This window comes from Canis aureus, chromosome 33 (genome assembly GCF_053574225.1).
Source record: "Canis aureus isolate CA01 chromosome 33, VMU_Caureus_v.1.0, whole genome shotgun sequence".
Lineage (NCBI taxonomy): Eukaryota > Metazoa > Chordata > Mammalia > Carnivora > Canidae > Canis > Canis aureus.
Window position 1 is genome coordinate 38,553,333 of NC_135643.1, and position 16,988 is coordinate 38,570,320.

General features: G+C 39.3%; 2 protein-coding genes across 4 annotated transcripts in view; one reads left to right on the plus strand and one right to left on the minus strand.

Annotated features, from left to right (window-relative positions):
• Window positions 1-4,071, plus strand: part of USP53 (ubiquitin specific peptidase 53) — a 67,217-nt gene extending 63,146 nt beyond the window's left edge. For all 3 annotated transcript variants that reach the window (XM_077882459.1, XM_077882460.1, XM_077882461.1), the window contains one exon: window positions 886-4,071. In XM_077882459.1, the coding sequence (XP_077738585.1) occupies window positions 886-1,870 (985 nt within the window). In that variant the 3' untranslated portion in view covers window positions 1,871-4,071. The remainder of the gene's footprint in view (window positions 1-885) is intronic.
• Window positions 4,072-5,827: 1,756 nt separating this feature from the next.
• On the minus strand, window positions 5,828-9,415 carry ARLN (allregulin). The gene is made up of 3 exons (XM_077882400.1): window positions 9,319-9,415; window positions 8,598-9,126; window positions 5,828-7,176 (listed from the first exon to the last, which is right to left on the minus strand). The coding sequence occupies exons 1-2, from the start codon at window positions 9,413-9,415 to the stop codon at window positions 8,663-8,665; spliced, it is 561 nt and encodes a 186-aa protein (XP_077738526.1). The 3' UTR covers window positions 5,828-7,176; window positions 8,598-8,662.
• Window positions 9,416-16,988: the final 7,573 nt, after the last annotated feature.

A 16,988-nucleotide genomic window follows, 5' to 3' on the forward strand; every position in this document is an offset into this window, starting at 1 on the left:
CATTTACTATAGGAACTCTCTGTGTGTCATAAAGGTTATAAGTCCATATTCCTACTCTAAAAACAATGGGTCTACAATATTATGATGCCTGTATTCTTGAGGACCACTAAAAGGATATAGGCCTAAGGGTGGGGGCCTACAGAGTACTGGGTACAATACATGATTACATGATTGTTGTAATCTTCATAGCATTCTTAAGAGGTAGATGATATTTTATAAGAGAAAATTGGGGGCTTTTATTAAGTAATTTGCCCAAAGCCATGGAGTGAAATTTGGATATCTACTTATCTATCAAAGCCTCTCTTTTCATCATTTCACTCTGATTGAATTCTGTGTAATTCATGCGAGAAAAACTATTTTCATGACAAAAAATTATTTTCAATGTGATATCTTCATCTCAAAAGTTAATTATTATCTAAATAAAGGTAATTTTGATTAAACTTTTTAATATACCATCCTTTTATAGCATTATATGTCAAAATTAAAGTTGTCTCTATTGGTATAAACTTTGTAATGTTGGTAGAAGTATTTTTAGGGTATTTAAGTATTTGCTTATAACTTTTTTTTTAGGTCTGTGCTACATTTTATCACAAATAAATGTAATTTCAGTGTTTGTAAGTTGAAATGAAATTTTTTAATTATGCCTTTAATTATTGGAAATCTAATTTTGGTAATGACAGGTGTTTCAGGCATTTGTATATTTTGGCATAAATTTTGGATTCAGAGTGTAGAATGCTAATGGTTACAAATATCTTCCCACTTCTGTTATGTTATAAAAATAAGTGTATATTGAGAAATTAAACTACAGGACAAATGTTTGTTTTTCCTCCATTTTTGCCTATTTGTATAAGGTGTTTTAGCTTTGTTCTTGTTTTTATGTTACAGATCACATATACGTGAAATCAATGGAAAGTTATTCCCTTCATCAGGTCCACAGTTACTCAAGGACAATGCAGCAAGAGAGCATATCCACCAGTCAGGTGAACAGAAACTTGAAACCTCAAGTGAATACAAATTTTCTGAGTGGCTTAATACAGAAAATTCTGAGAGAACAGGTTTACTTTTTCACAATGACAATTCTGCTTCTGGAAAAAGAATGAACAGTAATGAAATAGTCTCACCATCATTGTGGTCTTCACACATGAGACCTGTTGGGTTAAAGCCAGAAACTGCTCCCCTCATCCAGCAGCAAACTACGATGGAACAATGTTGCTCTGAGAACTCTCTATCCAGGGAACATACAGTTCAGTCAACCTGCAGACCTGATGGTTGTCAGATGCCAAAACTTGTTAGCCATAATCCACCGCCTCCTTTGCCACCAAAGAAATATGCGATAACGGGTGTGCCACAGTCAGAAAAAAATGAATCCACACCTAATGTCAAGCTTACAGAGATGTTTAAAGCTAATTCTTCTAGTCTTCCAAAGCACAGTTTAAGTCTGGATTCAGAACCAGGTTCAGAAGAGGGTACATATATGAATGATGAAAGACTTAGGGAAGCATTTCAAGTAAAAGAGCCTGTTGGCAACACACCAAACTACCTGTCCAGCTTTTCAACTGAAGATTTTCAGGCAGACTTGGCTACGGTTGTTGATGCATTTTGCCAACCAGAAATAGACTCTAGTTCTACCTGTCCAAATGAGACCATTTCATTAACTACCTACTTCTCAGTTGATAGCTGCATGACAGATACATACAGACTGAAATACCACCAGAGACCCAAGCTCTGTGTTCCAGAGAGCAGTGGCTTTTGTAATGATGATGTACTATCTAAGAGTGAAAGAAGGATAGCACCTGTGTTACACAACAGTCTTGGTTCAAGCTGTCCTTCTGAGCAGAGATATAAACCTAGTATACATTGTAATAGATGAGTGATGAAAATGGTAAGCTGATACTTTTCAGAGGCCATGAAAATATAATAGGAATTGACTGACCCAACCTGGTGATACATGAAACTAAAACTGTGGCATTTTTAAAGTTTTAATCACTTTAACTTTCTATGTATATTGTTTTGTGATGATCAACTTATTGGAGATTTTAGAAATTCCCTTTGAATAGTCTTGGTTTGCCTGCAAAATAGAAAATCCAGAGGGTATGCAAGAAGTCACTGCTGTAGTTGAATAAAACTGTAATTTGTTCCTTTATGTGTTGCTAGGAGACCCCTAGGTATTAAACTAACCAATACTCACGTATGTAGATTGATAAACTATGCTAATTGAAAAATACCAGTTAATACAAGTTTGTGTAGTCAAAGCAGTATTTGCTTTATGAAGAAGCACTTTCTAATGGGTAACCAACCAAAAGAGGGCTTCACCCATTTGTTTTTGACTTCTGTGATAGTCTACTACATATGATCCCTTTAAGTGTCTTAGAATTATCAACCTATGAAATTGATAGCATTTGGGGAAGAAAACAAAAGCCTTAATGAAAAAGCAGTTTTTAAATTAAATTAGGGTCAGAATAGAAGAAACTCAATTTTGCCCCTAGAACTTTTATCTTCAGAATGCCTGGTTAACATAAATTAGGCCTTTGACTGTCATATGTATGGATAAGCTTACTTCAGACATGTAAGCTAAAAATAAGTGAAATTCTTAACACTAGTATATTTACGTTACATTTTTTCTAATTTTATATGAAATGTGAAAAGTTTTATTTTGGTTTGGTTCACTTTGGGCTGCTAATAACCAGTGTTAGGAATTAACTTAGGGCCTTCAGGGGATCTCACTGTGACTGCCTAAATTTTCCCTGCTATCATCTTACCTCTTTATAGATTGTCAACCCATTTTAGTGATACTCAGATTCTTGAGACTGAAAATATGTTTCCAGATTCAATTTCTTCTTTCACATAGAGGGTTTAATTTTAATGAAATATATTAATTTGAGCATACTTCCCATTTTTCTACTCTAAACAAAAAGTCCTTTCACCCTTTCATGGAGAGGGCTTTTTTTTTTTTTTTAATGAAATTTCCATTATCATGATGACCTTATAAATGAAATTAAGTTATATTAGTTGCCTTTTTTCATTAGTTGTCATTTTATTTTGTATTAAGTTGGTAAACTAGATATGGCTAAGTTTTGTATTGCACTTAAAAAAATTGAAAATTACAGAATTAAAAATTTGTTTACATTAGTAAACATACATATAACTCAACTCTATAAACTAATTAGTAAATTTAATATTTTTACCAACTTGATACATTGTTAAAATATTCTAAAATGTAAATCATTTAAAATTAGTATTCCTAAGTAAAATAATTTACTTAAATAAGTAAAATAATTGCTTGTAAAAACCTAATCTCACCCAGTTAAGAAATCTTGGTCAATTATTGTCTTCCACCTAGAGAAGCTTTTACTAGCCTTTTCTAACTGTAACAGTAGGTAATTATCACTTTATATTCTCTTAATTTAGAAATACTTGAATATGAACTATATTAAACTATCTTTTAAGAAAGCTCATTTTTAACATAACTTTTAGTATGGAAGGTTTGTAAATACTGTAAAGTTTTAAAAATTGTATTTGAAATATCAGTGTATTTAATGACTGCTTTTATAACATTGTAAAATACTAGAAAATGGGTTCAAGTATTTTTAACAACTTTCTGTGTAACTTTTTAAAAATTTCTATTTGGTCAAGATGTCCAGTTAAAAATGTATTATTTGAAACATATAAACTAATTTCTTATATTTAACAGCAGTCTCAATAGATTTGTATTTTCAACTCATGGGTGAGTTGTAACATCAAATAGATCTAATTTAAGTACTATCCAGTCGTAACCACCCAAATCATGTAATAGTACTAACAGACTAGAAAATGTTTTTGTAGATTCAACACTCCAAATATAGATTTGAATGCATAATTACTAATCATTCACATGTAAAATGTTTATTCCTAGGATACCTAATTTTTATAGCTGTTTTCTTCTGATTATAAAATTATGGTAACTTCTGAAATAATGCAACCAATAATTGTTGTAATGTTTAAAATACTTATCTTAAGACTTCTATTTTTCTGTGAAATCAGTTTCTTCTGGTTCAGAATTTCTTTTTTAAGATAAACTAATTTTTAAGTTAACATGGTTGGACTTCTCTGTGCATTCATGAACTGTGACTTCTTCTCCCGTCAGTTACGCATTTTGTGAGAAATTAAGTCGACTTAAAGTTCAAGGGTGCTTGGGAGTATCACTAATCATAAAATGTTATCACTAAAGGCTCCTAAGTACGTAATTGTCATGAGGTCCAAAGCAGGGCTCCTTTGGGAGTTGGCAAACTTTTATAAAGAGCCAGATAGTAAATAATCTGGTCTTGGTGGACCATAGGGTCTTTGTAACAAACAACTACTCAATTCTGCCACTATAATGAATGAAGCCATAAACGGTATGCAAAAGAATGGCATATTTGCTTTCCAATAAAACTTTACTGACATTGAAATTTGGATTTCAGGCAGCCCAGGTGGCTCAGCGATTTAGCACTGCCTTCAGCCCAAGGCCTTATCCTGGAGACCCGGGACTGAGTCCCATGTCGGGCTCCCTGCATGGAGCCTCCTTCTCCCTCTGCCTGTGTCTCTGCCTCCCTCTCTCTCATGAATGAATGAATGAATGAATAAATAAATAAATAAATAAATAATCTTAAAAAAAAAAAGAAATTTGGATTTCATACAATTTTCATCACATGGCATCAAATAGTCTTTTTTCCAACTACTTTGAAATGTAAAAATCATCCTTAGCCCATGGGCCTGATCAAAAGAGGTAGTGGGCTATATTTGGCCCAATGGCCATAATTTGATGACTCTTATCCTAGAACATAATTTACAATAAATAACCTTTTTTAAAAAAAAAAAAAGGATTTTATTTATTTATTCATGAGAGACACAAAGAGGCAGAGACACAGGCAGAGGGAAAAGCAGGGTCCATGCAGGGAGCCTGATGTGGGACTTGATTCCAGGTCTCCAGGATCACAACCTGGCCCAAAGACGGCACTAACAACTGAGCTACCCGGGCTGCCCTACAATAAGTAACCTTTAATGACCTTAAATAAAATATCCTGTAGTCTCTGAATGTATTCCCATGCCATTTAGGGACTAGATAGATATGTGGAGAGGTTTCTATTCTAAACTTTCAGATTAACAGACTCCTGAAAACTTCATCACAATTACTAGTCAGCCAGTTCATTTCAAATGGTTATTAAAATAATCATTTCGGGATGCCTGGGTGACTCAGCGGTTGAGCATCTGCCTTTGGCTCAGGGCACGACCCAACATCAGGCTCCCCACAGGGAACCTGCTTCTCCCTCTGCCTGTGTCTCTTGTCTCTTTGTGTCTCTCATGAATAAATAAATAAAATCTTTAAAAAAAATCATTTCATTTATATGAAATTAAGTTTTTGAAATTTACAACAGAATTTATCAGATTAAAATCACACTTCTGTTATTCTTTATTTTTGTCATAGCAAGTTTGCCAACTTTTCTTGGTGTCCTTCACCCTTTGACCCAGTGACCTTTTACCCATTTAGCCTTCAAGTGTGGTTTCTATAAGCAGTCACTACTTGAGATGGCACAGGTAAGTGATAGGTATGATTTCTTATTCATCAGCTGTAGAAAAGATTCAACCCTTATATTGGCATCATTTATAGTTATGTCATAACACTAAGATCATTTTCAGAATATTTAATATTTAATGGTGGTAGTGGGCTGATTTTAGGCTCAGAAAGGTAGTACAGACTATAAATCTTTGTGTGTAACCAACATTAAGCTACATGAGAACTGCGGATCCTTTCACAACCCTGCTACCTACCAAGTAGTTTAAACAAGTGCAAAATCCAAATGAGACCAAATTTAGCAAGGCAATAAACATTTATTGGACAAAATTATTAGCACTCAGCAAAAAAAGTTTGCACTGTTTGGTATACTCAATGAAATTTCAGTTTTGTGTTTCTTTGGGTGCTTCAATTTTTGCATAAAAGGTTCACTCCAGACAGATGCAACAATACCCCATAGGCATTACTGTTACCTTGTAGTGGGCAACAGGCAATTAAAATCTACCAAAATCAGTTCCACATTTCACTGTCAATGCCATTCTAAGAGGGAAAGAATATAAAGTTTACCAGATCTATGTCCTGTTTCTAAGTAAGGGGAATATCTTCAAAATATTTAGGCAATTCACATGTATCAAATGTCACCAATTTCAAAAAGAGCCCATTTCTAACATCTGTTACTTAAAGGAGTATCTGTTATGTAATAGGAATAGCTTCTGACGGCTTTTAGTAGCTGCTTTGGGAGTGTGAACTTTCTGATTAAACACTAGTTAATCACTCCTAGAATGTAAATTCTTACTAACATTTAGAGAAAGAATGTAAGCTCCATAAAGGCAAGGATTTTTGTCTTTTTTGCTCAGTACTGTACCTGGCCCAGAGTAAGTGCTCAAATATTTGTTGAAATGACTGCTGAAGTATTTAAGGTATAACCATTATATAAAAAAACACATTTTGGCCACAAGCATTCTTAATGCAATCACAATAAATAGGTTTCAGACATATTCTTATTTTAGGGGAGTTCAAGAACTGAAAAGAAAACAAAGGTAAGAGGACATGCACACTAGATTTCCCATGTTGGATATTATATTTATATACTTTCTCTGAGATTATTAACAATATGGCAGCCATCACAGAGGCCCACTTAATCTAAAAAACTGGTACTTACGGCTAGGACATTGTGGGCCTATATTTTCTGTATAGCTCTTAACTCCTTTTTCTCAAAATCCTTCCCTTTTGAGTAATTTATTTTTAAATATTTCACTTTAATATTTTACATTTTTGTATTATACTAATCTGGCTAATCCTTAAAATGTTAAAGGCAAGACATTACTATATTTCTTAATGAATACACTAAACCTTTACATAGAAATGTTTTAATATTCAGCCCCTGTAAAGCCATCAGATTTTGAAAAGTTTTTAAACATGAATCAGAGAGTCTAGTTTTAAGAATTTAGCTATGAATGGGTGAGATCATTACCCATTTAATATAGTCCCCAAAAGGAATAATAAGAGTATGTAAAATGAAAGAAAAGTCCCTCAGTTTGAGATTCTGTTGCACAATCCTGTCTTCTTTGTTCAAGAGGTTTGTAGTCATTCTCAGAATCCACTCCAGGAACCAACTTCTTAATCTAGACATCAGGCAAACCATTCTGTAAAAACCAAATATTTGTCAACAATGTCTCCTTCCCATTTTAATACTTTACCCCAATATCTGAAAATCCAGGTTGTCTCAGTCATTTACCTATTCCTAAATGATTTATATGTTGATAAGAGAGAGAGAGAGAAAGCCTGGAGTATACCTCCTAAGGCTTCCATTTTCTACCCAAAACTTAAAACTCGTGTCATTTAAAAAAAGAAAAAGGAAAGAAAACATATTTGAGATATCAGTCTTTAGCAAAAAAAGGCAAAGCAGAGGAGAGTGGAGACTCTAATGGTTGGGCAGAGGATTTTAAAGAAATCCCCATCTCTTCCATTCACCCACTCAACCTTCTGCCTTCTAATCTTGTCACACTATCCAAGAGACCAGCAACAATGGGGCCTTAGATACAATGAGTTTATGCCCAAATCTTTGCCAAAATTTTGGAGGTGGGGAAGGAAGATATAATTGCCTATCAAGGATTACAAATTCTTAAGCATAATGATGGAGAAAAGTTAACTTACGGTTAAGCAAACAACCCTGAAGTCCAAGCGAGCTCCCTAATGTCCAACCAAATGAGCTGCGCCGCTTTTCCACAGGTTCTCTCTTCAGCTCACTGCTTCTCCTGAATTTTCCCTCATCATTTCAGTCCCGTCTCCCTCTTCTTGTTCTGCTCCCCTGCCCTTTCTTTATCCTTCCTTCCCTTACCCTTTCCAAAACTGTCTTTTCAGAGTGCGTTAACATTTACCGAAATGGGGACCCTGAAAAATAACGTCTCAGTAAGACGTTATTAAGCGTTCATATCTGGACCTGTCTGAGATCTCTACCCGGCCGACGGGACGTCAAGCTGCGCAGTACAGCCAACACCACCTTTCGTTGAGCGCTTACTGCGGCCAGGCAAGCGTGCACATCGCTTTCGGATCAAGTACTATGTCATTTAATCCTCACTACACCCCTATGACCTGGTTACTCCTGGTCCCAAGTGGTAAATGGGAAAAATGAAGCTCAGAAAAGCTAAATAGTATCTCTAATTTTGCGGTACTAGAGGAACTCAAATCCAGCTGGTTTCTTTTTCTTTTATTTTTCTTTTGTAAGATTTTATTTTTTTATGAGAGAGCACAAGTGGAAGGGAGGGGCAGAGGGAGAGGGAGCAGTCGGCTCCGCGCTCCGCAGGGAGTCTGACGCGGATCCCAGGCCCCGGGGATCATGACCTGAGCTACCCAGGTGCCCCCAACCCCAGGTGGTTTCATTCCAAAACATAAGAAGAAGAAATTATGAAGCCAAATTCCTTCCCCACCTCTTTGAAGACCCTGAGGTGCCCAGGAAGAACACTTCACTTCGTCTCATCCCGACCCCCAGCACCCCAGTCGACTCTGCCACTTGGCCAGCTGGGTCATTATTTTGGGCGTACCCTACTCCCTGGAATTCAGTGACCTGGCCAACGCCCACACCGTGGTGGTCGGCTCCCTACCCGTTCAACTCCGCGTTCCGAGTACTCACTACGGTAAAAGATACACGAAGACGAACAACACCACGTCGAGGAGGATGAAGAGCCACAGATCCAGCCAGTAGGAATGTTTCGGAAACCGGTCGGCTGCGGATTGAGGCCGCACTTCGTGGTTCTGCGGCTGCCTCCCGGCTTCGCCCAAGCGCAGTCGCTCCCGGGGGCCGTCCCGACCATCTTCTGCTGCTGCGCCCGCCTCCATCACCCACCAGTCGTCGCCCCGCCGCAGCCGGAAATCCCTCAGGTCCCGCACTTCCGGGTTCGCCTTGCCCGCAAACGGCCACAGCGCGGCGCCTACGCATGCGCGCTCCCCTCCCCGGAAACGGCCTGGTCCCCTCGCCTTCCGGCGCTTCGCTGTCTCCGTGACGCTCGGCAGGCAGCTCGGCGCGCAGCTCGGCGGGGCTCGGCCTCCTCCCGGCCGCGGCGTGCGCGGGGCCGCCCCCTCGGCTCTGCTGCGCCCTGAGGGAGAGCTGGTCAGACTGGTTTCACTGCAAGAAGTCACCCTCAAGTCCCGCGGACGTCAGGTGCTGGATCCCACCCAGGAACTGCCCACGGTCACCTTTCCTTGTCCCTGTATTTCTTTCGGGTCCTCATTGCCAAGGGTTTAGGGCCCCCTCTGATAGGGTCTGTATTGCGTATATGGCACGTCACACCTATTCATTCCTGAAACAGTCATAATGAGGTGCACGTCGTAAGTAAGAGCCGGGGCTTCTAAGGAGGCCGAGAGCAAATCCTGAGACTGCGGCATGTACCCCATGGGAGTGAATTTAAGGGTCACCCCCAAGGTTTTGGGAATGTGACCCCCTAGGAGATTAGAGTGCTAGCAGAAAGAAAATGGCCATTGTAAGTGAGGAAAAATTCCCCTCTACCGACCTTCTTTGGGTCTCCAGCAGGGCCTAGGCATTAAACTGACATAAGATGAGACTTCAGGGGAAAAGCACTCAAGGTCTATTAGTTTTTGGTTTTTATGTGCACATGAGAACCTTCACAAGAGAATGAAGATAAAAGAAGCGACCAGAACAGAAAGCTTTACTCCTTTTAGATAGAGAGTCAAACCAGGCAAAGGGGTTTGGGTCAGGGGTGGTAAATTGTGAAGAATGACAGGGAGATAAACATCAGGGTCCCAAGGTTTGTTTGTACAGATTTCTCAGCCTGATTCCCCATCTCTGGTGATAAGAATGTTTTTCTTCCTCCTCGTAGAGGGTAGGCACCTTTCACATGGGAGTTTTATCTCCTGTCGGGAAGAATTGAGGAAGGCCAGAGTGGCCCTCTTGCACCTGCTGTTTCTCAGGCTCCTTTAACTTAATCAATATGCCAAAGCAGTGTATTTTGGGGTGACACACTCTGAACTCCTTCATTTCCTCTGTCTGAAAGTTCATTAGAAGTTTTACATGAAAGCTGAATTGGTGGCTGTGGAGAAAAAAAAAAAAAAAAGAAGTTAGCAGCCAAGTGGCAAGGGATCTATCTGCAAAGGGAAAGAATAGGTTAGGATAAGAATACATAGGAAATAAGTCGAAGCACATTTCCTCATATCCTGTTAAATCAGCCTCCTATCCCTAGAAATAGGTCAGCCCAACAGAATGGCTGAACCTCATTTATCTGATGGAGAGTGTTTATCTGGTCTTTCAAAAGGTGCAGGTTAAACACTATTTGTTTCAAGCAATTTACATAGAAGTAGCATTCTTCACCAGTGATTGCCTGAACTCCTCCTTTGGGGCTGTCAGTGTGTCTAGGAAGAGGTAACTTTGGAGTATAACAGAAAGCCTAAACTATTAACTGATGATAGAAGGGCTTCCAATGTGTGTGTAATGATACTGAAATCCTGTTATATTTCTGTGGAAAGATTTAGAACTGCCTTTTCCAACTCAAGAGTTTGAAAGCCTGGGAAAAGGGAGCCCAATATTGAAAAAGAACTTAGAATTGTGATGCACGAGCCAGTTTTCTGTAACATCTTGTTTAGTGTATTCATGTGGCACTACTTTAAGACCAAAGGACCCTAAGTTTGTAATTGGGCTGGCATTTAAGGTGGAGTACCAGGACAGAGAGTATCAGGAATCTGAGTCTGCATCATCCTGACCATCTAGGTGGAACTCTTTGTATACCTTATCATCACATAAGATAAAAAGACCAGTACCGGAATGCCTGGGTGGCCCAACGGTTTAGCGCCGCCTTCAGCCCAGGGTGTGGTTCTGGGCTCCCAGGATCCAGCCCCACATCCAGCTCCCTGCATGGAACCTGCTTTCTCCCTCTACCTGTGTCTCTGCCTCTCTCTCTCTCTCTCTCTCTCTCTCTCTCTGTGTCTCTCATGAGTAAATAAATAAAATCTTAAAAAAAAAAAAAAAAAGACCAGTACCATTCATGGATGAGATCAGAATGAAACTTTTGACCTACTAAGTTGGGGTCTGATGTATCTTGTCACCTGCCTTATTGGCATCTGCACATCTCCATCTTCTGTGTATTCCTGTCAGTCTCTAGAAGAACAGGTTGTGAAATATCGGATATAGGAGGCCTGCAATTAGGCCTTAGCAGCAATAAGGCATGGTTATATGATTAGGTTAGCGCAAATTTTTTGTTTCCCCATATGTGATCTTTGGCCTTTGGCAACTCAGCTGCTCCCAGGTTACACTGGGAACCTGCTGTAAAATCTGGTCGTTTGGTAAGTGTCTGTACCATAAGAGTCAGTGATGAAATGATTTCTGACCTTCATGAGAGGCTTGAGGATGCGCCTGTGGAATCAGACCAAAAAGTTTGATTGTAGTATTGACTTGATATGTCATGTGGGAAAGGTCCAGTACCATCGAGATTTTCAATAAAAAGGAAAAAAACTCCCTTCTAATGTCTTTGAGCAAAGGACAGTCCTTGAGCTTCCATAGAGGTTTTTCCACGTACAGTTGACTCACCAAAAACTGAAGAATGATATGTATTTTGGTCATGGATGCCATACCCTGTCATATATCCATTTTCCCAAATTGGTCCACCAGTTGGTCATATTCGCAGGAATAAAAATTAATTTCAGGTTCTTTTGCAAGATCTAGATGTTGACATAACCAACAATCAGATCGATTAGTTAATGTGGCCAGGGTTTGGAAAAGTGATTTAATGGGGTGTCAGTTCTGCATAACCTGCTGAGAAAACAAGAGTTAAGTGAGACACAGTTTGAAAGACAGTCCATAGCAGAGGGTCAGAGGGAGAGTAGGATAGATTGAGACAAGCAATCTCCTCGAAGATTTTATTTTTAAGTAATCTCTGTACAAACTCACAACCTGGAGATCAGGAGTCCCATATACTCCACCAACTGAGCCAGCCAGGCACCCCTCCAATCACCCTTTTAATAAGTGGCTAAAGAAAGGGGAGGCTTTGTTAAAAGGAAGATTTTTTTTTCCTCTTTCTTAGTTCCCACTGGGAGTAGGGAGACCCAGTGGGGGAGAAAATAGGTGGAAGTGAAGGTTCTTGATCTGTGATCTTGGGAAAAGCTATCTATCTCATGATTTTGTCTGCTTCTGGGACTTGGGAATTTGCCTGGGAAATCTTTACTTTAAGGTCATCTTAGGAATGGTCTTCTATTTGTCCCGGGAGTGCTGATCCTGGTGTATGTTGGCAAGGCTTGTGTAACTCCAGGAGGATTTTCCCTTTATTTTGATAGCAGTGTGAGTGGTTAGCAGTACTTCATAAAAGTCTTCTCAGTGAGGTGATAATATGTGCTTTCCTCTAATGGCAAAGCTTCGCATTCAACATTTTTACTTGTTGATGATATGCTCCATTTATACTAGTTAGGTCTTGTATATAGCTAGTCACAGTGACGTGAAGAAATGTAGATAAAATTAAATCTCCTTGCAACTTGCAGTCTGTTGACAAATACTTGTGGCGGGCAGAGTATGACATTCCTCAAGAGACTCACAACTGCCATAATGTTAATGCTTTGCTAGAGTCAAAAAGCAATCTTAACTTGACATTTGTCTGACCTCCAGGATCCTGTAAGTCTTCTTTAACATATGAAAATACTTTTGGAAACTTCCTTTGTCTCTGCCACTCCCAACTTAAAGTATATAATCAGTCGCTACTCACCATCACATTGCAGCTCTTATTTGCCCATGGTTCCTCTCACCTGCTATAGTAAAAACAACTTCTTTGCACTGTCACAAGAATTCTTTTTTGACCATTCACTCCCAGCCCACATCACATCAGTAGCATCAGATTTTTCACTTACACTCCAATAATGTTTACTTAATCCAGGAATAGAAAATTTAGAGATGCCAATAGGAATAGAGTGACCAAACATTATTTCAAAAGATGTTAATCTATGTTTTCTATTTGGAGTATTCCAAATATTTATAAGGACCAGAGGTAATGCTCCTGGCAATTAAATCCAGTTTCTTGACAGGTTTTTCCTGTAGTCCTTTTGATATCTGGATTTATATGTTTTGTTTGTCCTAAGAATTAGGGATGGTACAGAAAATGAAATTTTAATGAGTACCCCTAAGTTTTTATGAGCAAGTGGTTAATTTCTGCTGTAAAATATGTTCCTTCATCTGACCCAACCCATAAAGGAATGCCAAAACAAGGAATATTCCCAGTTATTAATTCTTCACCACTGTTGTAGCGTTGGTACTTCTGGTTGGCTAACATTCAGTCCCCCCTACTAAATATACAGACAATAACCAAATAGTGGGAATAGCTTGACACTGGAAATAAATCTATGGAATCATTTTGGGGTCCCACAAAAGGCAATGTGGGCCTTAGAGGATTTCCTGAGGTATGTTTGTTTCCTCCAGAAATTTGGTGAGATTTATAAGTAGTCCATTGGGAAATAACTTGGTCAGAAATTTTGTAGATGCCAGGGAAGAAAAAATTATCTTTTAGTTCCTTAACTATCTCCCATCGTACCCGTGTGATGGGATATCCCATCAGATGGGAGATAAGTACAAGCTGAAGGGTGAAAAGAAAGGGGGCCTCAGGAAGTCTCTTTGACCCAATATATAATCTCTAATCACTTGGCACCCTTTTGTATTCATTTCTCTTTTTCAAGATTGTGGGATATTTGCCTGAATAGTTAATAATATCAGTCAGGGATAAAGGCAGGTTTATAAATTAAGTGGAAAAGGAAAGGAGCTCTATTTTCAACTGCATATATAGCAGCCCTGTCAGCCTTATTATTCCCTAGAGATACAGTAGCTGTCACCTTAGTATGGCTACATAGTGAACAATAACGATTTTAGCTGCAGTGAATAGCTTGTATATAGCAGCAGATATGCCCATTGGCAAAATGAACCAGCAGAGGTTAAGAATCCTCAGGATTTCCAGATTGTGCCAAAAGCCTGAAGGACTCCAAAAGCATGTCTAGAATTGGTGTAAACTGCCAGTTTTTCCTTTTGCCAGTGTTCAGGCTCTGATGAGAGCTATACGGTTAGCAGCTTGGGCTGACTGTAGTGGGGCAGAGAGTGTGCCCAGGTGTTTTATGTAGAGAAACTATGGTATGACCAGTTATTAAGTTTCTCCCAGAAATCTCCTCTGTAGGAACTATCACAAAATAGAACTTAAGTATGGGGGCACCTGCATAGCTCAGCGGTTGAGCGTCTACCTTTGGCTCAGGGTGTGATGCCGGATTCCTGGATTCAGTCCTGCATCGGGCTCCTTGCATGAAGCCTGTTTCTCCTCCCTCTGCCTATGTCTCTGCCCCCCTCTCTCTCAGTGTCTCTCAAAAATAAATAAATAAAATTAAAAAAAAAAAAAGAACTTAAGTCTGGGTTGTGTAAAGGCAGTATCTAAGAGATCCTCTCATTGCTTTGAGAGAGTTTCTGTATTTGCAAAAGCAATCCTATGGGGTGAAGTGACTCCGTCCATTACAAGGAAGGGATAATAGAGTAGTCAGATGTGAAGTGTTACAGCAATGGAAGATGAAAGAGGTTGGATAATAAGGACCTATTCATGGGTGATTTGCAACCAGGAAGAGAGGTGTTGTCATATGAACTTGTAAGAGAGCAGACGAAGCATGAGGAACATACAGGTGAATGGGGAGCCTGATCTAAGCGTACCGGCTCTGGCAAGGAGGCAGCTGATGCTAGTGCATGCAGGCATCATGGCATGCCTGCTGTCAGGGGACCCAGCTGGAAAGGACATAACTGAGAGACAAAGGTTTTCCTGGAATTCCTACAGCAATCCCAGTAATTTTCATGATAATATAGGTGAAAAGTTTTGTCAAAATTAGTAAGCCGAGACTTGCTGGTGTTGACAGTGCGAATTTCAGCCTTTAAAGGAGGTTAAGGCGGGCCTGGTAATGGGCTCTGAAGTAGCATCTTGGGAGAATCAAGGGCAGCAAAGTTAGGAATTCATTTGCAGCCATAGCCAGCTGCCCCTGGAAATTTATTTAGCTTTTTTTTTTTTTTTCAATCATTTGTGAGAGAGGGATATACAAAACTGACTGATGGCATTTTGAATGCCTTGAGACATCTCCTGTCCTGAGTAGGTAACAGTTGTTTGTACCTCTTGAAGTTTAGATTAAGAGGTCTTACGGCCTCTTTCAGCTCCTATATGAGCATACTGCTCAGTTTGGTTACAAGGTAGAAGAGCATCAACATACTGAACAAGAGTGGAGCCTTGGAATCTAAGTTGGTTTTAAGGACTTGAGAAAATACTGAGGGAGACTTGTAATACCCCTGAGGTATACCAGTCTAGTTACTTACCTCCCTCTAAATGTGAACGAAAAGAGGAATTGTGAGTCAGGTACATTGGAATTGAAAAGAAATTTGAGCAGAGCTTAATTACTATAAATCAGGCTGCATTAGCAGAAATTGAGATAAGAATGGTAGCTGAAGGGTGCCTGGGTGGCTCAGTAGGTTAAGCCTTGACTTTTGGTTTCAGCTCAGGTCAAAATATCAGGGTCATAGGAAGGAGCCCCACATAAGGCTCTGTGCTCAGCACAGAGTCTGCTGGAGATTATCTCCCTCTCTCTCCCCCTCTACTCCTCCCCCTGCTCCAGCTCTTTCTCTCTAAAGGAAATAAATAAAATCTTAAAAAAAAAAAAAAAAAAAGAATGGTAGCTGAATTAGGAACTATGGGGTGATGAGGAATTAAAAAGGCATTAATGGCTCTCAGATCTTATACAAATCAATAGATTGATTCTAGTCTGAATTAGATTTTCCTTTCTTTACTGGTAAGATTATGGTGTTACAGAGCTAGAAAGTAAATACCCTGCTGTAAAAGAGAGTAGGTTCAATACCTTACTGTGCACTCATGAGGGAGGCACTGGGGTACTGATAGGAGAAGTTTATTCCTTTTTCCAGGTAATATGCACAACTTGTGTTACTGTAACAATCCAATCTCATTTGCAGGTGAGGCCCAGGCACTAGCTGGGACATCCTTTAAGGTTGCATCCTCTTCAGAAGATTTTTAGTTGAGATGGGTTTCCATTAGGGAAAACAAGAAGTTTGCAGTTTGATCTGAGGGCAGGAAAATTAAAAACACTTTTCTCATTAAATCGTACAGTGACATTGGTGAGGAGTCAGAAACTAGAAAGGTATGATGGGTATTAAAAGGACCTAAGGATATTGGGGTGGCCTGAGATATAGACAATGAAATGGGTTGACCAGAAACTTGAATAGAATAAGAGGTGACAGCAATTAATCCTCTAAACAGATGGTAAAGTCACAGCAGTGTCAGTTAAGAACCAGTTCCTGATCCTCTACTGAGTTTGATGGTGAGTTCTGGGGTGCACTTGGGGATTAGTTGACCCTATTAATCAGTGGGCTATTACCCCTACAGAAGGGGAAAACGAGATGAACCCTCTGAGGGTGCTGGGGTCTAGGGAGATTGTTTTTTAAGCTTTATTTATTTATTTATTTATTTGTTTATTTATTTATTTATTTATTTTGTTACAGCCATTTGAAATAGAAAACAAGAATACTTGTAACAGAAAATCACTGTGCCTAAAGAACTAGTTCACACCAGAGTTTATACCTGCTAATCTAAATTTGGAAAGGGAAAAACATGAGGAAAGATTCTTACCACTTTTGCTTTGATTGGATCTTATAGGCAGAGCCCCAGGAGACTGACTGGTGAAAATTCTTACCTTGTACTGGCTTATGTCAGAGGTCCCCGTGATATGAAATGTTAGAGTGCAGGAATGAGTGGTCAAGAAAGAATTCTTGAGATGTCTTTAGTGCAAAAAAAGGTAGTTTTATTAAAGCATGGGGACAGGACCTGCAGGCAGAAAGAACTGCACCCGGGTTGTAAGCAGTGACTAATTTATACTTTCAAGTTGGGAAGGGTTTAGGGATAGTGAGTCTCCAAGAAATTTGAAAGTGAGCTTTCCAGGACCTTGGGAG

Bases quoted from the DNA above. Each gene is read 5' to 3' on its own strand.
- ARLN (XM_077882400.1), bottom strand. From the start codon at position 9,415: ATGCCGCAGTCTCAGGATTTGCTCTCGGCCTCCTTAGAAGCCCCGGCT. The intron at 9,127-9,318 runs GTGACGTGCCAT...GCTCTCCCTCAG, and splicing joins TGTTTCAGGAATGAATAGGT to GGCGCAGCAGAGCCGAGGGG.